The 27,435-nt window shown below is 43.3% G+C and overlaps 1 protein-coding gene across 6 annotated transcripts in view; it reads left to right on the top strand.

Moving 5' to 3' along the window:
• The window catches only part of akap9 (A kinase (PRKA) anchor protein 9), a 276,424-nt gene that overhangs the window by 50,509 nt on the left and 198,480 nt on the right, over window positions 1-27,435 (top strand). For all 6 annotated transcript variants that reach the window (XM_084313669.1, XM_084313670.1, XM_084313671.1 and 3 more), the window contains exons 3-6: window positions 16,147-16,191; window positions 17,084-17,143; window positions 26,256-26,405; window positions 26,744-26,899. In XM_084313669.1, the coding sequence (XP_084169795.1) occupies window positions 16,147-16,191; window positions 17,084-17,143; window positions 26,256-26,405; window positions 26,744-26,899 (411 nt within the window). The remainder of the gene's footprint in view (window positions 1-16,146; window positions 16,192-17,083; window positions 17,144-26,255; window positions 26,406-26,743; window positions 26,900-27,435) is intronic.

Here is a 27,435-nt window from a genome sequence, read left to right on the forward strand (position 1 = left end):
TACATGGCTGCGTTGTGCAAAGGGGACAAGCTTTCTCAGCGCAGCATTACACAGCACTGGGTACTCATTCCGGACTCATATCCAGAACTCTGCGAGGGCCTGTCCAGTGAACTTGAGTATCAATGCACGCCTCCTGCTCAGACAGTGTCTGTGTCTGACAGCCTGTTGCGTCCTGCATAATGAATGGATCTTGGATCCATTTGTCCAAGTTGTCTATGCCCTTTCTTTTGGGAAAATAGTTCAGAAATTGTTCAATGAGCTCTTCTATGTGGCTACAGATGATGGGCTTCAAATCATTCTGTGCTACATTCTGTTCCTCCAAAAAGCCACCAAGCAGAGTAAACACCACAAAATCTCCGCTGATGATCCTGGAGTGCCACAAACTGAGTTTTTTAATCCAGCTCTCCATTTTAGCTGTGAGTCCAAACAGGTCTGTGTGCCGACCTTGTAGTCCCAGATCCAATGTATTGAGGCCAGACGTGGCCTCCGCGACTATATACCTGCGCAGGATGTAGTGAGATGTGTATCCTAAAACGTTCGGCAGCCCTCATATGGGCCGTTGCGCATGTCGCAGCTCTTTGAGCTCCGCGATTATACCTGCGCAGGATGTAGTGAGATGTGTATTGGAATACTGTGTGGCCCCCGTTGATGAAGGGGCGATACATGGCAAATACACACAGCTGCCAGGTGGAAAACTCTGAGTGGGGCTTGTCGGTTTTTCGCTTGATCTTTTTTTAATTTTTTGTTGCCAATTGAATGCACGACCCCACTGTCACCGTATACCCGCAACCCCACTTTGGGTTGCGACCCGTAGTTTGAGAACCGCTGATTTAGACAGTGGTGTGAATGTATCAGTAGTGAACAACATATTTAGACAGTAGTGTGAATGTATCAGTAGTGAACATGTATTTAGACAGTAGTGTGAATGTATCAGTAGTGAACATGTATTTAGACAGTAGTGTGAATGTATCAGTAGTGAACATGTATTTAGACAGTAGTGTGAATGTATCGGTAGTAGTGGTGGGACTCGATTAAAAATGTTTATCGAATTAATTCGAGACTTTATTTATAGTTAATTAATCGCATATCAATATTTGATGCGAAAAGCAACGTTTTTCAATTCAAATGAATTTTGGTATACGAGTGAATCAATGAATATACATACGTTTAAGCAGCAAAATCCTGTATTAGCTACTACACAGACCAACAGATCAATGCAATTTTTAACAAAGTTCAGCAATTTTAGGAATAATATATATATATAGCGCAAAGGACCTTTTGTAAACTCAAGCACTTTCGAGGTAAAAGTAAAACACAGTACATTCCAGAACAGTGACCATTGGGAAAAAACTCTTGATTGATCTCAATTTCAATTATTTTTATTTTTTTTTAATGAACAACCCAGACTAAGAAATAAAGTTATTTGCGATTTATTATACTTTATACTTATAGCACATGCATGAGTCTGGTCTCCTTTGAAAGGTAACATTCTTACACAATAAAGAAAAATCATCATACATCAAAATGCATCAATTCTATTAACTTTTAATTCTTTCTGTAGTTAATTAATCAACATTAATGCGATAAAGTCCCAGCCCTAATCAGCAGTGAACATGTATTTAGACAGTAGTATACATGTATTTAGACAGTAGTGTGAATGTATCAGTAGTAAACATGTATTTAGACAGTAGTGTGAATGTATCAGCAGTGAACATGTATTTAGACAGTAGTATACATGTATTTAGACAGTAGTGTGAATGTATCAGTAGTAAACATGTATTTAGACAGTAGTGTGAATGTATCAGTAGTAAACATGTATTTAGACAGTAGTGTGAATGTATCAGTAGTAAACATGTATTTAGACAGTAGTGTGAATGCATTTACAACACTTTCTATACTTTTCTTTACATCTCACCACCACACAGCCCCCCCTCTCAACACACACACACACACACACACACACACACACACACACACACACACACACACACACACACACACACACACACACACACACACACACACACACACACACACACACACACACACACACACACACACACACACACACACACACACAGTACATTTGACATGGTTGGTGTCTTACAAAATGACTGGTTGCCATGGAAACAGACAATTGCCTTTTAACAAGTGGAGCTGCCTCAGCCGGTGTGACAGTTTCCTGTGGCCTTGCTGTGCTCAACAACACACTTCAAGGATGATTGAACTGAGGACTCCTTTCATAACTGGCTAGCTTCTCTTCCTGTGAGACACCTGCATTATCTCAGAAAACCTCCAGACTTCTGCTGCTGCACTCTCTCCTGTGTGTTGCATTGTTTTTACAGAATGAGGGGTTGTCCCAACACTGAGAGAATGTTAAATTATGTGCATTGTGCCTTTTCTGCAGTTCAGCTATGACAAGAACCCTCCCTCTTGAAACGAGCCATTAAGAATAGCAGCAACGATCACTAGGGTTGGGCACCGAAAACCGGTTCTAATTAGGAACTGGTTCCTAACTTCCGGTTCCTAAATTAATACCCTAGTTACAGTACAGCAACCACATTAAACTGTATCAAGTCAACTGAAAATGTGAATAGTATGAAAAAATAAATAAAAAAAATCTCCTGCGAAATAAGCTGTGACCTGTTTTGACCTGCACCTCAAAGAATCGTAATCGAGAATCGTTCTGAACAGGAATCGATATGGAGAATCGGAACCGGAATCGTTCAAATCCAAACGATGCCCAACCCTAACGATCGCTGTAGTTGGTGATATCTTTGTTGTGGAATATTTCAAATGAGCCAGACAGTGAACTGTAGAAATTCAGATGAGTCAAATTGTATAAAAAGTAGGGATGCTCTATATTGGCTTTTTTACCGATACCGATATACCGATATTGTCCAACTCTTAATTTCCGATACCGATATCAACCGATATCACATTTTAATGCCAATATCGGACATCCCTAATAAAAATAGAACATAGTTTATTTCTGTTTCTGTGGCCACAGAAAAAGTATCCTCAGTTTACAATCAGAGACAAGTGTACACACGAGCCTCTGACCAGAAAGTGAGAAAGAGCTCTGGTCAGACTTACAATAAATACCTAGTTTGACATGACGTCAAAAGATAACAAATTAATAACAGATATGACCAGAAAGGTAAACAAAGATGAGATTAGGGGTTTTGTCGTATCTGTCACAAGATTGATATGAAAGACAACAAGAAAAATAACAAGATGTGATTTACAGTACTTGGACATGTCATATCTAAGTCAAGCTGGCCTGACCTTTAAGTTATTTTAAGAACACCGTCGCCTAGTGTCTTGACTAGTTAAAGCTTTGTACAGAGAAATATGTATTTATAACAGAACTACGAACATGTCCAATAAGCTGTACAAATGATGTAACATAATAAATGACTATTACATTCCACCTTCTTGGTCATAATCTTGATCAAAATAACTAGAACATGTTATCACTACAAAAAACAACAATCATGTAATCAATCAATCAATGTAAAACAACCAAACCCTGGGCGGCTACGTGGCGTAGTGGGCAAGGTGCTCGCCACGAAATGCTGGAGACGCTGGGCTCGCCTGTTCGAGCCCAGCGCTCCACATTTGCTTTCAGTTTAGCTGGTCGTCCGTACAAATACACATTGGCTGTATTAGGGGGTGGGAAACTGATGGGTGGGGATCGGGCGTTGTGGACAGCGACTCCTACAGGTCGGTTGGTGCGCCTGCGCAGTAGAATCGGGAAGTGTCGGGGGCAGCGTGAGCCTCCCACGCGTTACTCCTCGCCACTGAGAGATCAAGCTGCGCAGGTGAAAAGATGCGACTGCTGTTACCTCAAGTACCGGAGGGGGCTTGTGCTATGTATGACTTAGTCCACATTGCAGCCGGCTTGTGGGAGGCAAGAAACAGCGTCCGTGACAGGGGAGGGTTGAATTGGATGATACGAAATTGGGATGGGAGAAAATATAGAAAATGGGAGAAAAAGTGGATAAAAAAAAAAGTAAAACAACCAAACCCTTACAAATAGCTAAATACTGTTTAATATTAATCTAAAAATGCCAAAACAAGAACTTAACCTGTCATTTCAAGTTTCTTTATTAGTTGTCATACAGAAGTACAGAATACTTTTATACAAAATGCTCATTTAAATGTAGAACACTATTAAAACGCTGTTTAAAATACTAAAACGTAATCACAGTCAAAAGGCATAGCACTGTTATGTTCAAGTTTCAAGTTTGTTTATTATTTGTCACAACAAAATACAGAATACTTTATGATGAAATGCTTGTTTCTGTATGAGCCCCTGAGAGTGTGCTACATACAGTAAAAAAAGTAAGTAAAAAAGTAATTAAGAAGTAAGTAAAGGAATGTTCAGTCAATATACATATATACAATACAGAGTAAAACAATACAGAGTAAAATGAGTAACAGTGAGGTACAATGCAGAAATGAGATGAGGTACAAAACTTAGGGTAGGGTGGAAATGAGGTATGAATGTAGTGCAAATCTCTTTAATAATAGATAAATATAAAGTGTGTTAAACTGTCTAAAGTGAGTGGTAAGGTGAGTGGTTGTGTACACGTGGATGTGTGTGCAGTGAGTGTAGAAGATGGGTTGTTACATAGTGTCATTGTCATTGAGCGTGTGGTCACTAGTTCCTAAGGGGCACTAGAGGGAGAACTAAACCTGGGGGTTCTTCTGAAACCTGACAAAAGCTCTGCACACAACTGGTCTGGGCTTTGGGCCCCTTGGTGGGCAGCGGATGGAAAACATCACTAGTCAACACAACAATGAATGATGACAGCATGTGCACCAGTCCCCAGGAATGACAGGAAACGGGTGACCCTGGCAACCTGTCGGTTACGGATGGGTACCGAATCAGGTACTTTTAAGGGTACTACTGACCGAATCATCTCGGTACTACTGAGTACCGATTCACGTGAGATCCGCCGGTGCCACATTTCGGTACTGTAAAAAATAAAACGTTTTAAATTTAATTTAAAAATATTTAAGTCCGATGACGTCAACGTTTCATTTTCCGCTAAACGAAACCTATGAAGTGTGCCGCACGTTCACGTCAACGTTCACACGCACAATACACGCTTACCTAGGGTTTGACTTGATTCAATAACAAAGCAGTCGGGCAATGGCAAGCCGAAGACGGTTGCAAATGTTGTTACACTTTACAAAGCTAGATGCAGACAACGCTCGCTGCAATATTATATATTATATATATATTAACAAATTGTTCTAAATAAATAATAATGATAATACGTTTTTATTTTTTTTTGTATTTTTTGTATTTTTTTTTAATTATTTTTTAAACAAATAAACAAACATGACAACATAAAATTAGATATACAAGCATTAATTAACAGTGCACATCCAGTTAAATCACCATTTTTAAATAAATGTCTTACCCTACACACATATGCTCTCGCTCGCTCCCCCACCCCCGGACCCCCCCTTGGATAATCCATCCATTATCATTCGCTCCTAACCAGGCACTACAATTATATGCTAGCTTTTATTCTCTCCACCACTTCCGACCACATTGTAATTTTGGATTCACTGAGATAATAAGTTATTTGAAGTTTGAAATATATATATTTTTTTTAATCTTTTTTAAACTGAGGTAGGTAGATTACATTTTTAGAGACTAAAGTACTGAAAAAAGGTACCGTTGGGTACCGGTATCGATTCACAGGTACCGGTATCGGTTCAAATGTGTAAGGTACCCAACCCTACTGTCGGTGGGGATTCATCCTTAGGAACAGTCGATCACCTTGAAGATGAGTAGGGGCGTTTGGCATGCCACTGTTGGAGAGAGGCGCTCTTTCACCCTCATCTCATCTCCATGAGCGATTATCATCAAGTTTGTGTCTCTTTGCACATGTTCCATTACTAAGCGCGTACAGGCAGTGTTTAGCTTACTCCGTGTCCTTAGAGATCTCTGGGTGGTCAAGTTGGAAGGAGGATCAGTTAATTAAAGGCCTGTTGGTGGTGAATGGCGGTGACCTCAGTGAGGTTGGTGACAGCTTTGATGAGTTAGGATTATTGGAACTGTCTCTTAGATTTCTTGGCTTTTCATTATATCTTTGTCCAGCATGATTTCGATGAGGTTGCCGCCCCTGTTGTGATGGTTTCAGCTGTGTCCGACTGTGAGGGTTTCAGCTGTCCCGATAGCGTGTATATTTTCCCTAACGGAGTTGCACTTCCGCGTTCGGTTTGCGCAATCTGATTGGCCACTGACTCTACGCCCAAACAGCGCGTTACGCTAGTTCTGCTAACAGCCTGCAGCCAGCATTATCCAATTCATATCAATCGAAATAACGTATTGTTTTCATCTCTCTATATTAACGTGATTCCATCAACACAACATAAATGTTCAAAACACGACAAAGGCAGTTTGCATCACTTCCCACGGTTCTCTGCACTTATTCTACCGGTAGTGCGGTAGGTGTTGACACGGTATTGGGTCTTTGGGTGAATACTTCATTGGCGGGGAAGAAGAACACTGATAGCGGTGTGTGGACTGCCCCGCGAGCCCCAGACCATCGTTCTGCGAGCCTTGTTTCCTGTGCGCCTAAAATTCTACCTGGTCTCGTCCCGTAGGGGCGGCAACCTCGCAGGGCGGTGGTCTGGGGCTCGCAGGGCGGTCCACACAACGCTATCAGTGTTCTTCTTCCTCGTCATCTATGGCAACGTCGTCCTGTGAGGGAGACTGCCGTTGTCTGCCCATTCTTCCCCTCAATGGAGGCCTACGTGCGTCAGGGACAGGTAATCTCCCGCATCACCGGCCTTACCCCCGCCTACGTGCAAGTCACGCGGGTGGTGGGTTTGATCGAGGGACTGAAGGAAGGGGTGCCTCGGCTTGATAGCCCGATGGTGTCTCTCCTTTGTCCTGAGATGGTGTGGGAGCCGTTGCGGAAGCCGGTTCCCCAAGGGAAATCGGCTAGGCAGTTGGCCAACTTGAGTGACCAGTCATTCATCGCCTCGACTCAGAGCCTAGCTGCGACGTCCAACATCGCGCTGCTGGCGTGCTTCATGTCAGGGATGATGGCGGGCGGTGCGGTGCTGGACGAACACCATCAGTTCCTGCACGCCCAGGCGGCTGGAGCCATCCTGCACCTGATACAGCTGCAGGCAATCGCCGCCGGGAAGGTACGCACCCTGGCCACTCTAACCCAGCGCCACCTTTGGCTGGAGCAAGCGCGGGTGCCGGAGCGGAAAAGACTTCCCTTGCTTACGCCCCCCCTCTCTGATGCTGGGCTCTTCGGGTCGGCAATACAGCTGATGACGGCTGCTTGCAGGGACATGGAGGAGGAGCGTGCAGTGCAGTCGAAAGGCTTTTTCTTTCCTCGTCCTGAAGAAATATGTTTCTTCCTATAGTGGTAAAGATTTACCGTTGTCTGAGGGGGTTGTGTGTTCTGTTACATTTGAAACAGTGGCATTGAGCCACAACACTGGAGTGTTGGCCTGCAGAAGTACTCGTGTGTGTAACTTGTACCACGGTCTTATAGACCCTCTCTCGATCTTCTGTGTTTTTTTCTTGAAACATGAAACACGGGTGTCATGTTCACACATAAACCTCTGCCTTGTTATAAACCCTGTTCGCAGACGTGTTGTCTGTGGCTAGCGTGCGTTGGGTTAGCTTATCCTGTTAGGATATACGCTGTTCCATTAGCATGCTGGCTACATAGGTATCATCGTGGCTTGTTTACTATCGTATACAGGGTTTGGGATCATGAAGGGGTAACCGGATAAACCCCTCCTTCCCTCTTTTCTGATTGGTCGGGGGGTTGGGCCCTCTATCATTCAGCCCTACGGGGTAGGGAGGGGGGATTCCCTGACTCCTCGCCTGTCATGGTCGGTTGAGTCATGGGATTCCCCCCGCCATAGAATACGTCACTGGGCGCGTTTCTATTGGTTGCCGACTTCCGTGAGTTCTTTACAGGCCCCATGTGTGGTTCTTTGTTATTGTCAAGTTGGTGTTGCGGTGCATAGGAACTCGGAGAGTTCTGCTACGTAGGTGCTCCCATAGTCGAGCAGACTGTACACAGAGCAGACTCCGCGGAGGTCCGCGCGGACTCTTTGAGCCTTCATAGTCGAGCGGACCTCCGTGGACCAATTTCCTAGATGTCACGCGCCAGTTTACACAATTGTCCCCACGCTGTTCAACTTCTGTCATGTCGTCGTCATCCGATGTCAAAATAAAGAGTGTTATCTCCGTTTCCAATATTTCGATAATAAAACGGGCAGTTTTACGCACTTGAATAACACAGGTATATAGGCAGCGAGATGCAATGTACCGTATAGGCTTGAGGTGGACAGCGCGTGGTGCTGAAAAGACACGCATTGCATGAAATAAAAGCAACAGTTTTATTTAAAAATATTGGAAACGGAGATAACATTCTATGTTATCTCCGTTTCCAATATTTCGAAATAAAACTGGCAATTTTACACTTCATTTAGAAAAGCCATTCAAACATCTCTCTTGGCACGGAGCGAGTGGTCAGAGTAAAATGCAGATCGGCGTCACATTAAATGCAGTTCGATGTCAACCAAAACGCAGAGCAGCGTTTTGTGTGACACCAAGTCAGCGGCGCGGATGTCCGCGCGTCAGAAAATAGTAGCTTCGCACCTGTGGGTCTGCTGTCCGCTGAGATCAAAGCTCAAAGAGCCGCGCGGACCTCCGCGGAGTCTGCTCTGTGTACAGTCTGCTCGACTATGGGAGCGCCGTAACGCTCGGTATATATGTATCTTGAGCCTTTGGTCACGTCAATGTTACAGGCAGGGGGACTGCCAATGGAAATGAGCCTTTTGGCTAAAATTGGGTGCATTTACATTTGTAAAATGTTTTATTAATGTACACTGTCCCCCTTGAACAAATAAAGTAAACCTAACCTACATAAGCTTTTCAATTTATTGCTCACGTGGGAAGTCTCTCTGGGGGTTCCCCGTCCCCTCCTTTATGCAGGTTGACGGGGTATTGTTTAGGGAGTTCCCTGACTCCTCGCCTATAATGGTCTGTTGAGTCATGGGATTCCCCTCGTCATAGGGTACGTCGCTCCCCGTCCCCTCTTTTTTTTAGTTTTTGTTTTCCCTCGGCCGCGTCGTATGGGACCCATGTCCGTATTTTTTTCTGTGAAAAAAGCGGCTTCTTGTCGTTCTCCCAGGCGGCTTGGAGGAACAGTATCTTGGTTCTTGTTAGAATACCATTGATATGTTTTGGGTCTCGACGTGTACATAGTGCTGGCCCTGGGTGCTTCTGATAGGAACCACGCATGGGCTTGCGCGCCTTGGTTGCTCATCATTGAAACAGCGTTTTTATGGGGCAACTGGGATGGAGTTTGTCTCTTCCGAGTGTACTAGGCTTGTCTCGACGAATTCTCGTTCATATCTGGGGGATGTTAACAGTCTCACGCCCTTGGGGTGGGCCACCGGGTGCGGTACGAAGGGCACCGTCTGGGTGGCGCCCTCTATAATGTTTTGGATCCCCTTAACAATTGTATGTATTGGGCTGTACAGTACTGTACCCATTCTGCAATCTGTAAACTTTTCAATCAATCAATCAATCGACACGCGTACCTACCTACCCCCCTCCTGGGACTGGGGATGGCGGCGTGATTAGGGCACGGGACTGATTCTGGTCGTGCCAGACCAGGTCAGTTAACCCGTTGTCCGCCGGGGCGCAGATCTGCTGTTCTGGTACCCTGAGGGACTTGTGCTTTTTTCGGGGGGGGGGGGGGATGCCGGGTCAACCCAGGCGTTGCAGGGTTTGACGTTATGGAGATGTTCGTGGTTGTGTTACTACGTGTTACCCCTCACTGTTGCTTGGTCCATGTTGTGTTGTACCTTGCGCTGTGTTGAGGGAGCCTGGTCCTTCTCCATTCTTTTTCGCCCCTCTCTTCTCCTGCTTAGGCAGGGCTGGGAGGGGGCTGTTGAGGTGGTTCTTGTAGAACTCCTGGCATCCCTGTGTACGTCCCGGTCCGCCGGGTCCGGGTTCGAAATTGTTTTCGTCGACCCGTTGGCCTGGGTTAACCCCTTTTTGAAAACTGAAACACTTGTACTGCGGTATAGCCAGTGTATACCCGCAGTTGTGTTTTGTAGTTTTTTCTTGGGGGGTTATAGGAACAACCGCCTCATGTTAGAACCAAGGGGGTGGTTGGTTCCCTGGTGTGTTGGTAGCGGAGTCAACTCTCAGGGTAGGCCGTGTTTGGCCCTGTCCACCTGTGAGTGTGCCCCCGCACCTTTCATGACGTCTGCCAATCATGTCGGCCTTCTCTGCCTCGGCCCCTCTAGAGAGTTGAGGTTTTTTTTGTGGAGGCTGTGACATGGTGCACAACATGCCAGCATACGCCCCTTCCGCCGGGGTGCTGTTTCAGCAGACCCCTTTGGCGCCTGTCTAGTCCGCAGTGCTCCAGCCTCAGGTCGAGTGGCCTGTTGCCTGGATTGAGGGATCGACCTCTTTTGGGGGTCGTCTCCCCGGTGCGCTGCCTGATCCCGCTGTGGGTGTAGCCTCTTGAGTGCTTCGGGGTGGCGTGCTGTAGGGGGGAAGGGCCTGCTCTTGGATGGGCCCTGTCCGAATACGCTGGCGATGTGGGTGGTGGTGTCACTAGTGACCGCCTGGTGGGGTCTCAATGCTGCGGCGTCGTTGGCCTCTCCAGGCCCCCTTTTCCGGGGGGGTCCAGTCCCTTCCTGGGTCTGGGTCCTCCTTCGCGCTCCGCTGCTACGGCCTTGCCACGGGGTTGGGCTTTTGCTCTTGACCCCATGATATTAGGGGTTGTAACGGGGGTTTGTTCCTTTCCGTTCGTTCCCTAGTGGCATGTGGGTTGCGCGTTTGTGTAGTCGTGGCTAAGTCCCACGGTCTGCTCACCCTGTGCGTTGAGTTGCTAAAACTCCTCTTTGCACAGTCGGATCCGATACCCTCCGGTCCTCCGCTAGAGGGGTCCAGGGGCTCGGGTCCTCCCCGGTTCTGATGGGACCTCAGCGGGTACATTTGTCGAGCTCTCGCTCTGCTTAGCTCCTGTATTACAGTATGACACAGAGCGGAGCTATACGATGTATAACGTACGGTTATGTATATAACCATAGTTATGAGTATAGTGACGCTCTGCGTCGGACTCACTGAGGTGACGACCAGGCGTTCTCTTTCAGTGGTTCTCTCGTCTCCTTAAAGTTAATTGTTCTCTGAGGATTTTGAGACGGGGAAAGATTATGCTCTCCTGGAATGCTCTAACGCAAACACCAACCTCTTTAGCCCGCTGGTGGTCAAGCCTCGGTATCCCATCCTCGTCGCCAATCTGTTGTGGAATATTTCAAATGAGCCAGACCGTGAACTGTAGAAATTGTATAAAAATAGAACATAGGACATGTCATATCTAAGTCAAGCTGGCCTGACCTTTAAGTTGTTTTATTAACACCGTCAGACTGTCGCCTAGTGTCTTGACTAGTTAAACTAGTTAAAGCTTTCTACAGAGAAATATGTATTTATAACAGAACTATGAACATGTCCAATAAGCTGTACAAATGATGTAACATATAATAAATTACTATTACACCTTGTATGCTTGTGTATCTGCATGTGAAGATATCTTGATAAAATGCACATGTACAAGATGGCGGCTCGCGTGTATCTTCTCTTTTCTACCTAAAGTTGAACCTAAAATTTGTTTCTGACAACATCTTTAACGATACGATTGCTATGCTATTGCTGGATCTTGAGTCATATTTGATCTGCGATGTCTAGTCTGAAAGTTGGATAAACATTTTGTTAGATGGTACACTACAGGCTCGTGCACCACTGCTAGATGTACGATAATCATCATATTTGTACAATAAAAGCAGTTAGCTTGTTACGGGCACAGAAACAGCCCATTGAGAACAGGACTGAAACAGGGGTATAGAGAATGCATAATCTAAAACTTAAGACATGTTTAGGGGACCTCAAAGACCTAAAGGTCTAAAATTTGTCCCATTTAAAATCGTAGCCATTATCCATCATTATAACGCACGGACACTGAACTTTTTATTACATTTCTTTCTTACTGAAGTAATTCGGGTTGATATATGTTGAATCTTTTCTTTTTTAATCTCTTATAATTAGGGATGCACCGATCCGACTTTTTCAGTCCTGATACCGATACCTGGGCTGATATCGGCCGATACCGAGTACTAGGGCTCACCTTCGAATTTATTTTTGGAATTCGAAGCTTCGGGGCCGAGATTCAATTTTAATTCGAAGCTTCGAGATAAAAAAAAATTATTATTATAAATTCTTTATTTTTAATTTATTTTATTTTTTTATTTTAAAATGTTTATGTTGTGGGACTTGTACAGAACTTTGTTCAACTTTGTCAGTGCTGTAAAGTTTAAACCTTTTTAAATCTTAGACAAACAAAACACTTTGCTTTCATCAAATATTGTAAGCCGTCATTTGAGGCTTTATAAAAGCAGCACAATGAACACAAATCCGTCAGTGCCGAGTCCGACCTCATCTTAAATAACAAACAGCATTGCTTGTTGTAGTTAACAAAGAGAGGCAGAGTTGATTTTGCAATAATTAAAAAAAATCATATATATATAATGTTTTGTTGTTGTAATAATCGAATTTAATTTTCATATTCGAATCCCATGCCCATCGAACAAAGCTTCAAAGCTTTGAAGTATTTAAGACAGCCCTACCGAGTACCGATCCGATACCCATTGTTCAATTAATAAACTGTAGGCCTCACTGTGTGGAAGAGACTGGGATCATTCTTTTGTGCAAGGCAACATCAGGCTTGACTTAAAACATTACTTTCCTAACTTAGTGAAACAATATGTAACAAATTAACACATGGATATAGAAAAAAATATATATATAAAAAAAAAATATATATATATATATATATATATAAAAGAAAATACAAAAAAAATTTAAATAGTCTCCGATACCCGATCTAGCTGTTTTAGTGATATCGGGGCTGATATCAATATCGGATCGGTGCATCCCTACTTATAATGTAATGTTACTGTTAATTGTTTAGCGAGGGTTCTCACAATTGAATTACCACAGAGGTGCTATGTTGCTGAGCAGGAAAGAAAAAGGGGTAGTTGCTGTGGTAACGGTGTAGCTTCAAAGTGTTTCCCCTTTCAAGCCTTTTAACAGGCACTTGAGAAGAGCTGCGGATATGTTTATGACGTCGAGCACTGAGCTGCTGTGTTGTGTCACTAAAGTAGGGCTGCAACTAATGACTATTTTGGTAGTCGACTAATCTGTCGATAATTTTTTCGATTAGTCGACTAATCGAAAAAACAAGTATATTAAAAAAAAAAAAAAGGACTGAGCAGAGGAACAGATTGGACATTGAGCATGACCTCAGAGTTGCTTTGATACTCTTGTCAGGACCAAACAACATCCCCAGTTATCCCATTAGTTCCCCCAAACTTACTGTCGGTCTGTTATGTTAAGCTAAGAAGTCTTCAGCTGGCTGGACCAGAGCTGAGAAGCCACTTGACGTTGAGCACTGAGCTGCTGTGTTGTGTCACTAAAGCATCTCTAATGCACCAGATGTTTATGATGTTGAGCACTGAGCCGCTGTGTTGTGTCACTAAAGCATCTCTAATGCACCAGATGTTTATGATGTTGAGCACTGAGCTGCTGTGTTGTGTCACTAAAGCATCTCTAATGCACCAGATGTTTATGATGCTGAGCACTGAGCTGCTGTGTTGTGTCACTAAAGCATCTCTAATGCACCAGATGTTTATGATGTTGAGCACTGAGCTGCTGTGTTGTGTCACTAAAGCATCTCTAATGCACCAGATGTTTATGATGTTGAGCACTGAGCTGCTGTGTTGTGTCACTAAAGCATCTCTAATGCACCAGATGTTTATGATGCTGAGCACTGAGCTGCTGTGTTGTGTCACTAAAGCATCTCTAATGCACCAGATGTTTATGATGTTGAGCACTGAGCTGCTGTGTTGTGTCACTAAAGCATCTCTAATGCACCAGATGTTTATGATGTTGAGCACTGAGCTGCTGTGTTGTGTCACTAAAGCATCTCTAATGCACCAGATGTTTATGATGTTGAGCACTGAGCTGCTGTGTTGTGTCACTAAAGCATCTCTAATGCACCAGATGTTTATGATGTTGAGCACTGAGCTGCTGTGTTGTGTCACTAAAGCATCTCTAATGCACCAGATGTTTATGATGTTGAGCACTGAGCTGCTGTGTTGTGTCACTAAAGCATCTCTAATGCACCAGATGTTTATGATGAGTTGAGCACTGAGCCGCTGTGTTGTGGCTCACTTCTGGTACCACCACTGGTAGCACTGAATTTAGCCACGAACGTCGGGGAAACCCCCTACTCTTTACGATAGGCGTCCTGGGTTCTTTAACCCTTTCACTGCAGCGCTACCAAAGCGGTTAACCCTTTCACTGCGACAATACACAGAAGGTTAACCCTTTCACTGCGACCGTCGGTTGTGTGCTAGTAAAGGGTTCACCTTCTGTAGTGTGGCAGTGAAAGAGTTAACGACCGAATTCAGTCAGGACCTCGGTTTAGAATCTCATCCGAAGGACGGCACTCGCAGCTGTATGGTGTCCCTATCACCGTAACAGGGGCATTGTTACTGACAAGTCCAGAGGACAGAGTGCCCCCTGCTGGACAACAACACTGCCCGGGGCCTCGAACCGGTGATCTTCCGATCATGAGTCCAGAGCTCTATTCGTAGTCACGCTGCCGGACTAGACTGTATGTAGACGGAAACATTGTCTGGATGATCTGCACTTTGTATGTGAAATGACATGATCACTGAAGTAACAAATAGTTAATTACAAGGTATTTCCAGCCATATTTGCATTGCACCAAAAGTGCTGCAGTTCTTCAAACTGGACATATTGTGGAAAATGGGTTTGTGAAAATGTAAAAAATAATTGGCTATGATTCATCAAACAGCTGTGCTTTTTGGAGCCAGGAACATCTACCTAATGTACTGCTCAGTTTGTAAAGGTGTTTTACTCTTGGGTGTGGGGCAGCCAGCCAGGGAAGGAAATAATGCATTTAAAATGTGGTGTGTTGCTACAGCCACCAAAAACACTGTTCAATACAAGGGAAGAAAGGGAAATAAATAATTAAATTCGTTTTTTGTACAATTTTTTTTTACAAATGTGTTCGAGATTCAAGGAATTCAAATACAATTGTTGGAAAGATACATAATATGTTGCCTTTAAGTCGGTGGCAGTCCTGTCTGTTCTGAACCACTCCTGGCTCATATGATGACCGTGTAGCTGTTCTGAATGAGTCCCAATGACTGATGTCCCCTAAGGAGTCCTCATGACTGATGTCTTCTAAGGAGTCCTCATGACTGATGTCTCCTAAGGAGTCCCCATGACTGATGTCTCCTAAGGAGTCCTCATGACTGATGTCTCCTAAGGAGTCCTCATGACTGATGTCCCCTAAGGAGTCCTCATGACTGATGTCTTCTAAGGAGTCCTCATGACTGATGTCTCCTAAGGAGTCCTCATGACTGATGTCTTCTAAGGAGTCCTCATGACAGATGTCTCCTAAGGAGTCCTCATGACAGATGTCTTCTAAGGAGTCCTCATGACAGATGTCTTCTAAGGAGTCCTCATGACTGATGTCTTCTAAGGAGTCCTCGTGACTGATGTCCCCTAAGGAGTCCCCATGACTGATGTCCCCTAAGGAGTCCCCATGACTGATGTCCCCTAAGGAGTCCTCATGACAGATGTCTTCTAAGGAGTCCTCATGACTGATGTCTTCTAAGGAGTCCTCATGACAGATGTCTTCTAAGGAGTCCTCATGACTGATGTCTTCTAAGGAGTCCTCATGACAGATGTCTTCTAAGGAGTCCTCATGACAGATGTCTTCTAAGGAGTCCTCATGACAGATGTCTTCTAAGGAGTCCTCATGACTGATGTCTTCTAAGGAGTCCTCATGACAGATGTCTTCTAAGGAGTCCTCATGACTGATGTCTTCTAAGGAGTCCTCATGACAGATGTCTTCTAAGGAGTCCTCATGACAGATGTCTTCTAAGGAGTCCTCATGACAGATGTCGTCCCCTAAGGAGTCCTCATGACAGATGTCTCTGAGTAGCTGACGTTCTTTTTCTCTTGTTATGTTGCAGCCAGAGAGCGAGGTGTCCACCACAGCTGAAGATTACTCCTCAGAGGTGAGAGAAGCGTTCTCAAACTAATGTATGACAATGTTAAATCAAGAATCATATCTAAGAATCTTAGGCCTCGTATATACACTTGTAATTTATAGATTTCTTTTAAAGAAACATCCAATCCACACTAACTTGTTGAGTTGTTGAGAAAACATTTCACTTTCAACCACCCAAGATGTGGTTTTGAGTTTTAGCTACAAGTGTGCATAGTGAGTGGTTGTCACAACGTTCTTGCACTCAACAAGTGAACAAAGTCATCTGAAATCTATGAAAAAGATTACAGGTTAAATTATACAAATCAAATCAAATTTATTTGTAAGGCCCGACAACACACGTTAACGTCCCCATGGGCCGGACACGTCTTCTTTAAACAAAATAAATGTAAAATAAACAAATGCAACACTCCCCAACATACCCCAGTGAAGGTAAGGAAAAACTAACTAAAAACCTACTGTAGCAATAGGGAAAAAGCACCACAGGAAATGTGGAGGAGAGAAACCATAGAAGATTACTGACGGCCTAGCTACTGTTTATTATGCAAATAGTAGACTTGAATTGGAGGCAGGGCGTGGCCAGTGTGCACACAGTTGATGTGCGTGAATGAATGGATTGTAAACATTCTTTAGAAAATCCATTATAAAACATATGACACAGGTTGACTCCGTAGCCTACTCACTAGTTCTTTAGAAAATCCACCTCTCTGTAGTGAGGATCCAAGTGTCACATCACTGCACAAATCGTTCACAAATCTCTCAATAACTTGTCAAATGTGAATGTGTGCAAAATTGGGGATATGTATGATTATGTGCGAAATAAATCATCTGCACATGTGCCCCTTTTAGGTCTTAACAAAATAAATGGTGCCCTTTACACTGACATCATTGTGAATTGACAGGTAAATGGCTGCCATGAGATGACTAAGAACCCAGTGAAGTCTTCCAAGGATGTGTTCTGGGTACAGTACATTGATGAAGTTCTTTGCATGGGGGTTATGAAAGCAAGCCCACTTACTGTTGCACTTTCAGCTCCATTTGCCTTTCATGCGCTCTAACCCCTCTCTAATGGAGATTTCCTGTGAGGCCACTAACGAGACTCCCTTTATCTAACCCTAACCCTTTTCTTCTGTCTCTTCTTCTTTGGGATTAACCATGTGTTCGCTTGCAGGCTTTTAACATGGAAGCTCGGAGCTGATATGATCTTTTTTAACTTCACGAAGTCCATTTGTACAGAGCTGATATGATATTTTTTAACTTCACTAACCATTTGTACAGAGCTGATATGATCTTTTTTAACTTTACTAACCATTTTTACAGAGCTGATAAGCATTTTCTTTACTTCACTAACCTTTTCTACAGAGCTGATATGGGGTAAATGGTGCATTTATATATCGCTTTTATCCAAAGCGTTTTACAATTTGTTCCTCACATTTGACCCATTCACTCACACATTAACACACCAACGGCGGAGGCAACCGTGCAAGGTAAGTAAGTAAGTAAGTAAGTAAGTATTTATAAAGCACCTTTCATACATGTCATGTAGCTCAAAGTGCTGTACACAATTATAGGCATATATAACGATAAAAGCAATAAAGTCATAGTGATCAGTTAAGATCAATGTTAAAAAATAATAATAATAATAATAATAATAATAGTAACGTAAAAATGAAAATGACGTAAAAACAGTCATTTGCTTACCAGTTTGGGAGAACAGGTCCGCACAAACATTTCCGCTCAGTGGCAACCGGAAATGCACTAAACCAATGCACTTGTATGGTAGGTAGCAATGTTTAGGTCTTATAATGCTAGTGTAGTTACGTTTTTATCAGTGGTCATAGTTGGGTCCATAGTGCTTTACCAAGTCCCACGGATCCATCAGTGGCCGTGTATTGTGTGCGTATGTACCCGTTCGCTCATGTGGTCAGTGGCCAGAGTTGGGTCCACAGGACTTATCCAAGTCCCATGGACCCATCAGTGGCCGCGTCTTGTGGTAGAAAGAAAGAAAAAGAAAAACGCATAAAGAAAACAGTCTAAAGTTTGAAAGTTTGGGAGGTCCGCAAAAACACGCCTTCAGCTCAGAAGCTGAGGTGTGTCAAAAACTTTTGAAAAACTGGAGGCGTGTCTCCTATTGTACCCATCCTTCATCTAAGAAGTTTGAAAGTTTGGGAGGTCCGCAGAAACACGCCTTCAGCTCAGAAGCTGAGGCGTGTCAAAAACTTTTGAAAAACTGGAGGCGTGTCTCCTATTGTACCCATTCCTTCATCTAAAAAGTTTGAAAGTTTGGGAGGTCCGCAAAAACACGACCTTCAGCTCAGAAGCTGAGGTGTGTCAAAAACGTTTGAAAAACTGGAGGCGTGTCTCCTATTGTACCCATTCCTTCATCTAAAAAGTTTGAAAGTTTGGGAGGTCCGCAAAAACACTCCTTCAGCTCAGAAGCTGAGGCGTGTCAAAAACTTTTGAAAAACTGGAGGCGTGTCTCCTATGTACCCGTTCCTTCATCTAAAAAGTTGGGTCCACAAGGCTTATCCTAGCCTCATGGATCCATCAGGTTTTTCCAAGCCATAACTATTTGTAAGCTAGACTGTATAGGTACGTTTTTAATTTTCCTTTAAAAATGTGTATAGAGCTGGCGTTTCTGATGTGTGTTGGTAGTGTGTTCCATAGTTTTGGGGCATAGTTGGCAAATGCCATACTTCCTATCCTTTTTTGGTTTCTGGGCGTGTCTAGTAAACCTGTAGTGGATGACCGTAGCGTTCTTGAGGGCAGATAACTAACTAGGGAATTTGCTATGTATTTTGGGCCTTGCTCATTAAGAGCTTTATATGTTAGGAAAAGGACCTTAAAATCAATTCTATGAGTTATTGGAAGCCAGTGCAGAGTGGCCAGGACTGGAGTGATATGTTCTCTTCTCCTTGTATGAGTTAGTAATCGAGCTGCAGAGTTTTGGATAAGCTGAAGCTTCCCAATGGTTGCTTTGGGAAGACCAGTGAACAGTGCATTACAATAGTCAAGCCGACTTGATACAAAAGCATGAATAAGTTTCTCTGCATCCTTTTTATTTACGAAAGGTCTTACTTTCGCTATGTTTCTTAGGTGGAAGAATGACGTTTTCATGGCCTTATTTATATGAGACTTAAAGGTCAGGTCTGAGTCCAAGATGACACCTAGGCTTGTAACCTCAGTCTTTACATAGGATGACAGACTCCCCAGGTTTTTACAAAGCACTTCCCTTTTCGCTTTTGGGCCGATCAATAGGATTTCGGTCTTGCTTTCGTTTAATTTTAGGAAGTTATTGTTCATCCACTTGTTTATTGCTAACAGACAATTTGTAATGGACTGTATGGCTGTAGTGTTATTTGGTTCTGCGGAGATATATAGTTGTGTATCATCAGCATAACTATGGAAGCATACATTGTGGTCTCGAATGATGTCCCCGAGGGGCAGCATATATAGTGAGAAGAGTAATGGACCAAGGCAGCTTCCTTGTGCGACTCCAAAATTGCTGTTATGTTCCTCGGATACATTGTCTCCAAGCTTAACATAGAACCTTCTTCCCTTAATGTATGTTATGAGCCAATTTAGTACATGATCGGAAAAGCCAACCAGTCTTTCTAGACGACTGATCAAGATATTATGGTCAATCGTATCGAACGCTGCACTAAGGTCCAATAGGACAAGAATTGAGACTTTGCCAGCATCGGAGTTTAGCCTGAGGTCGCTAACTATTTTGGTAAGGGCAGTTTCAGTGCTGTGATTTGTTCTGAAACCTGATTGTAGTTCATCCATGATGTTATTATCTTTGAGAAAGGAGTTTATTTGTACTGAGACTATCTTTTCTAATATCTTGCTGATAAATGGAAGGTTCGATATTGGCCTATAGCTTTTTAGTTCGTTTACATCTAAGTTTGTTTTCTTTAGTAGTGGTTTTACTACAGCTGTTTTAAATGCATCTGGAAAAGTGCCTGTTTGAAGAGACATATTTATGATTTCAAGGACATGATTTGAGACACTATCAAACACCCGCTTGAGAAATGCTGTTGGTATAGGATCGAGGCAGGAGGTGGCGGAATTACACTCGGAGACAATCTTACAGAGGTCAGGTAATGTAATACATGTGAATTCCCCCATAGTTATCTCAGGTGGGGTTTCACTCATAGCCAGATCCATATCAGCGGTAATGCTTGCTCTAATCAATGATATTTTTTCATTAAAGAAAACTGCGAACTCTTCACATTTTGTGGCTGATTGCTGCGGTATATGGGGGGGTGGTATGTTAATCAGCCGGTCAATGGTGGAAAAAAGTACCCTCGAGTTACCCATATTTTCTGAGATCATTTTGGAAAAATATTCCTTTCTCGCAAGTTGTATTGCCTTATTGTATGCGCCCATGGCGTCTTTGTATAAATTAAAGTGAGCTGTGAGTTTGAGTTTCCTCCATTTTCGCTCGGCTATCCTACATTTTCTCTTGTTATCTTTAACATTGGTTTTATTTAGCCATGGAGAGATTCTATCAGTTTTTACCTTTTTAACCTTTAGAGGGGCAACAGTATCTAACACGGTTGACAAGGTGTTGTGGAAGTTTTGCACTTGCTGATTTAAGGAGGATTTACTGCATTGGTCGTATGATTTCATCATACTAGAGAATTTTGCTTCAGCTCTAGCGTCCAGAAGCCTTCTGTGAACTAGGAATTCGCTTCTGGTCTTATGTAATATTAGGCTTGTACCATAGAACACACAATAATGGTCAGAAATTGGAATTTGTTTTACTGATATATTCTCAATGTTTAGCCCTGTTGTTATTAGTAGGTCCAGAGTGTTGCCATGTTGGTGGGTGGCCTCGTGAACATGTTGCATCAGTCCAAAACTGTCCAGTAGGTTCAGAAACTCACAACCCCTGGGGTCATCCTTTTTGTTGATATGAATATTTAGATCTCCATTAAGAATGATTCTATCATACCTGGTAATGCAGATCGATATGAGTTCTGAAAATTCCTGTATGAAGAGTGGCGAGTACCTTGGTGGTCGATACAATGTCACACATATTACTGGCATTTCTGTTTTCAATACAATAGCAAGGTATTCAAATGATAAAAATGTTCCCAGGTCAATATCATTGCACACAAATTGAGTGGAGATGATTGCTGCTATTCCTCCTCCCCTCCCACTCTGTCTGTTTGATTGATAGAATTTAAAATTGGAAGGGCAGGTCTCAATCAGTGTTGCTACACCAGTGATATTGTCTAACCATGTCTCTACTAAAAACATACAATGTACACCATGTTTTACTATGAGTTCATTTATCAGAAATGATTTTTGTTTCAGCGCTCTAACGTTGAACAGTGCTAGTTTTAGCTGTACGGGTTCTGTAGTGGGGTGTGAGATAGTCTGTGGTTGAACACTGATATTGATAAGGTTAGATTTACATATGGGACGTGATAATGAGTAATTGATTAGTCTTTTGGTGATCAGAATCGGGATGACACTCAACGTGTTTTTTTGTAGTTTAGGCTGCTTCTGTATATAGTCTACAGAGCTAGATATGGTTGGTTGTCAGGCCAGTGATGCTATACTTTGTATGACGTTATGTATTAGCACATTTACCCCTGATATGTTTGGATGGATGCCATCGGGTCTGTAATGGTCTTTCCTGGACCAGAGCAGATCAAAGTTATTTATATAGCAAAGTCCTATAGTAGTACAGTGGGTCTGTAGCCATTTGTGCAACCAGAACAGACGGCTAAATCGCTCAGATCCACGACCCATGGATGGAATGGGGCCAGACACAATGCATATTTTACCCAGGCTTTCAATAGTGAGTATTAGTGATTCAAAGTCAGATTGGAGTTTAACGGATTGTCTAGCCATTACGTCATTTGCTCCGATATGAATAATAACGGTGTGGGCGGACGGATATCTCTCGATGATTTCGGGAGTACACTCCAGTAAGTCAGTAACTTTTAAACCGGAAAAACAATACGTAATGCCGTGTGGTATTTGCAAAAACCTGGTGATGGAATCTCCGATGAGTAGGATCTCTGGCTGTTCCTGGATGCATTCCCCGTCGTAGATGGCCAGGTTTCTATGGTGAAAAGCCGCAGGAGTAGCGTCTGCATTGCTGGCGGAGCTAGACGGTTGGTCGGGCAGCAGCGCCGTGAGGAGGGGCTCATTCACAGCGGCATTTCCATCGATGACACTCGCCGTTTGAATGATCATCCTGGTATGTGCTGCAGAGCACCGCAGACGAGGGCGTTTAAACTTTGGGGAGTCGGACCCATCGCGTGAGTCTGGGGAGCTTGGCGATGCGAGAGCAAACAGGGCAGAGCGCTTTCTGCTCCGGGGCGCAGATATACTTCCATGGTTGAGTTGTGAGCTGGAGAGGGCCGTCGTCCTGGTAGCTTCGCTTGGAGCCTGGCTAGTAGCTAGGCTAGTAGCTATCCTCGGATAGTCTTTGAGCAAAGCTACACTACTAGCAGCAGGAGACGGAAACGAAGGAGAGCCAAGGATGCTGGAATCACTACAAAGAGGATTGAATCGGTTTGATAGTTGAGGTGAATCAACGGGATCATAGAGAGGAAGGGAGAGCTTCCGTCGGCCCCTCACCACTGTCGCCCAGGAGGGACTGCTGGTGCAGCCTGCGTCCGCTTGTTCCATGCTAGCCAGCTTGGACATTAGCTCCGTTTGACGCTTGATAAGATCCATTACTAGTATCTCGATGTTCTTCAGTTCCGTTCGCATCTCTGCGACATCTGATGTTGGAGCCATTTCCTCGGGGGAGCTCAGCACCGTGAGTACTGTAGCGTGTAGCTGTAGCTATGGCAACAACAAGCGCCGATAGCTTTAGGTCACGTCCAGTAAGAAGTCACATAAAACCAATAAATCCAACAGTATAAACGATAAGAGCAAAAGTCACAGTGATCAGTTAAGATCACTGGTTAAAAGATGGTAAAAAGAAAGAAAACAGTCTAAAGTTTGAAAGTTTGGGAGGTCCGCAAAAACACGTCCGTTCAGTAGTAAGTAACCGGAGTGTAGTGGATCCAACCAACTAACACACAGGAATGCAGGAGGAGGAGTCGATGCACTAGTAGTAGTAGTAGTAGTAGTAGTAGTGCCAACCTGCTCATCAGGAGCAGTTAGGGGGTTAAGTGTCTTGCTCAAGGACACTTCGACACGCTGTCCGTGAGGAGCGGGAATTGAACCGGGAACCTCCGGATTACCCCCCCCCGAGCCACTGTCGCCCCATATGGGGGTGGGTGGTGGTTTGGGGTCGAGCGAGGGACATATTCTGAGACAGAACAGAGGGAGAGGAGCGATAAAGAGGTTGTAGGATGAAGGACACGCGGTTCTCTCCATCATTTAGACAGAACAGAGGAAAGGGGTCAAGGAGCGGTGAAGAGGCTGTTATGTCCTGTTCTCTCCATCACTTGTTATGATGCCTAGATCAGGAGACATAGGTTCTGAGATGTAGAGTTGAGAATCGCCTGGTGATGGTGGGTCTTTATGTACGTGAATATCTTTATGTAGACAAATATATACATATTTTTTTAAATAATACATCCACAGAGCTTTTAGATAGGCGTGGTATATATATATATCTATATAAACATGTTGTGATTGTGAATTCATCATTTAAAAGATTTGGTCGGATCCCAAAAAATATTGTTATGTTTACCTGTCTGTCCAACCGGAAGTCTGCATGTTGCATTTTTTTTTATACATTTTTTTCGATTTCTCAAACCAGAAGTTTTGAGTAATATCATATTTCTCAAAACACCACTGAGTGCAGGGCTGGTATCGGTATTGAAGTCAAAACGTTGGTATCGTGACAACACTACAACATACAAAAGCAGCTGGACAATCGGGTGGGCAGTGGTTTGGGGTCGAGCGAGGGACATTTTCTGAGGTGTAAATTGGCAGACAGAGGAGAGGGGTGAAGGAGCGGTGAAGAGGCTGTTATGTCCTGTTCTCTCCATCACTTATGATGCCTAGATCAGGAGACATAGGTTCTGAGACGTAGAGCTGAGAATCGCCTGGTGATGGTTTGTCAGAGCAGTGCGGACCTTGAATTTTAGAAGCTATGACATCTAGCTATTCAGCCCTGCGTTCGACAGCCCTGTGACAACTCCTCTCGTGAGTCGCGCTGTTTCTATGTGCAGTGAAACATCTGTGAGCAACGGGTCCAATGCGTCTAACATGCTTTGCATCCTCGCCATTCATGCCCGTGTCATGGTAAAAACGTAACTAATGTTAGCTGCTAACTAGGGCTGCAACGATTAGTCGATCGTTAGAGATATTGTTGTGTCGATTAGTCATAAAAAAATATATATATATATATATAATTTTTTTTTGCACTACCTATCTTTGTGAAAGTGGCTTCTCAGCTCTGGTCCAGCCAGCTGAAGACTTCTTTAGCTTAACATAACAGACCGACAGTAAGATAACTGGGGATGTTGTTTGTTCCTGACAAGAGTCTCAAAGCAACTCTGAGGTCATGCTCAATGTCCAATCTGTTCCTCTGCTCTGTCTTCAGCTGGACCAGAGCTGAGAAGCCACTTTCACAAAGTTTTTCGATTAGTCGACTAATCGAAAAAATAATCAACAGATTAGTCGACTACCAAAATAGTCATTAGTTGCAGCCCTACTGCTAACGCTATCTAAGCTAACCCTGGAAACGCTCACAGGCACAGCTGAGAAATCAGTTTAGTTTTTGCGGATCTCTCTTTCTCTCTCATTAGGCTAACAATCCTGATTCCTGAACCTATTTCATTCAAAAGAAAGATATTGATGTGTATATATAATCTTTTTTTAATATAATCGTATCTCGTGCTGGCACAAGTACTGTGGAGAGATTACACATAACAAATGGACATTAGCTATATTATATAGCTCAGCAACTGTAACAGAATAATTGTATTTACGTTTCAAGCGTCAAATATATACATTTAAATTATTATTTATTAAAGAAGTGTATAAAGAATTGTCAATGTTCTGTCATCTAATAATATATTCCATGACTTTTTCTGATATTTTAGGTTTTTGCTGTGGTTTAAACCATGGTGTTTTAGAATCAGTATTGCGATCCTCTTAACACACTGACCACCAGCAGCAGGGGGCGCTGATCCCCCTTCAGCGCCAGGTCTTTATTCAATGGATATAGTTTTAGAATGCCAAACTTGCGAGCCCTAAAACTATATTTTTGAATATGAGTATAGTTTGAGTGATTCTGAGTAATTCCAGGAAAAGACGAGAAAAAGGCATTTTAGTGTAATCCAGTTATCACGTTGTAATTTTTCGGCTGATTATCTAATCATCCTGAAATCAACGCTAGATTATCATTATTATATCTCCTCGTGCATACATGAAATGGCCCTCGTAGCGGGGTTAGTCTTTGTATGGATGTTAGTCTGAAGTGGTTAGGGTTAGTCTTTGTATGGATGTTAGCCTGACATTTTATTTAGGGTTAGTCTTTGTATGGATGTGTCTGTCTGAAATGTTATTTAGGGTTAGTCTTTGTATGGATGTTAGTCTGAAATGTTATTTAGGGTTAGTCTTTTTATGGATTTGTCATCTGAAATGTTATTTAGGGTTAGTCTTTGTATGGATGTTAGTCTGAAATGTCATTTAGGGTTAGTCTTTGTATGGATTTGTCAGTATGAAATGTTATTTAGGGTTAGTCTTTGTATGGATTTGTCATTCTGAAATGTTATTTAGGGTGTTGAACAATGACAACAATGAGAAGAAGTAGTTAACCTTGGTGCTACTTTCAAGAGCCTTGATCACTGCTACTTTAGGTAACCACTGCTACTTTAGGTGATCACTGCCACTGAGGTGAAAATGATCATGAGTTTTGCAGCTTGGCCAACATATGACGACCCACTTCCAGGTCACAGTTCTTCCGGGGGATGGGATCTAGACCCTGTCATTTCCAATAGACTCCTACTAATCTAGCTGCCGTAACCCTACTCGCTGCTATGGCCTTCTTGAACGCTGGCTGAATGCTGAGCTAGCTCCTGTATGATGGGGTGCGGGACGCTCGCTGACCGCTCTGCCTGGTCCCGTTTCCTCCCTACACAGGAGGAGGTGGAGCCCCTTCAGCAGGTGACGAAGGGAGGCAGGCTGCAGGGCGTGGAGGACGAGCTGGCCGCCAAGACCCAGGTGGTGGAGGAGCTGAGCAGGGAGCTGGAGGACATCAGGGCTGCCTTTGGTACAGAAGGAGTTCAACAGGTAACTCTCGGTTCACCTTGTTTCAACCATTAGAATTTTTTTCACATTTAGCTTGCAGTTTGGCAGTCAAATTCAAGTATTTTTTTTTTTATTCAAATTTAAATACGTTGTGACAGCCCTACTGTATACGTCTTTGTTTGTGTGCTGCTGTTTGTATCCATATAGATCAATTCCATGTGCTCTGGTTATAGGAGGTAGTTGGGGTCAAAAACATAATGTGATTAAATTGTGTTATTATTATTATTTTCTTTCGTTTTCGAAAGGTTTTCAAACGAATGACCAAAATGAATGCATTAATATTGACAGCCCTAAGTTCTATGGTCATTGCACTCATCTAGCTGCAGGACTTCGAGGCTGCCCTGAAGCAGCGGGACGGCATAATCACCCAGCTCACCGCTAACCTGCAGCAGGCCCGCGAGGAGAAGGACGAGATCATGAGGGAATTCCTGGAGATGACGGAGCAGAGCCAGAAACTCCACGTTCAGTTCCAGCAGGTAGGTAGTCTGACGCACAGGATGTTTACAGCACGTGTAAGCATCCTATAGACCGGTGCACTGTGTACAAACATACCGTGTTTGAGCCAATCGGCAATACCAACTGAGTCACGTGACTAAGTTGCCCCCTACCTGCGCGAGCTGCTGCGCTAAAAAAGTACAAGGGGCTCTATGGAGAAACCATGACACTCCCCTGACTAAAAAAAGTAGTTTCAAATGAAAACGGCTGGATGTCATTTAATGTGTTGGATGGTTAAGTGTGTGAGTCTTTCACCTTTTACATCTTTGGCATGGATTGATTGTTTAGATCGCTAGCAGGGCTAACAAATGCAAATATATTGTTGTCCGCCCCGTTGTTCTGACCAGGATTACGTTCCTTTTCATCAACCTTTGACTACATTGAAGACTTTACAGACATTTCAATGCACACATTTCTACAATATAACAATAATAAATATTAATAGCTATCTACATAGTACTCTCAGTCCAGAGTGCACCACAGCAATTAGTATAACAAATTTAAAAGAAAATAAAAA

The sequence above is a fragment of the Notolepis coatsorum genome (genome assembly GCF_963971535.1).
Source record: "Notolepis coatsorum genome assembly, chromosome: 4".
Classification (NCBI taxonomy): domain Eukaryota; kingdom Metazoa; phylum Chordata; class Actinopteri; order Aulopiformes; family Paralepididae; genus Notolepis; species Notolepis coatsorum.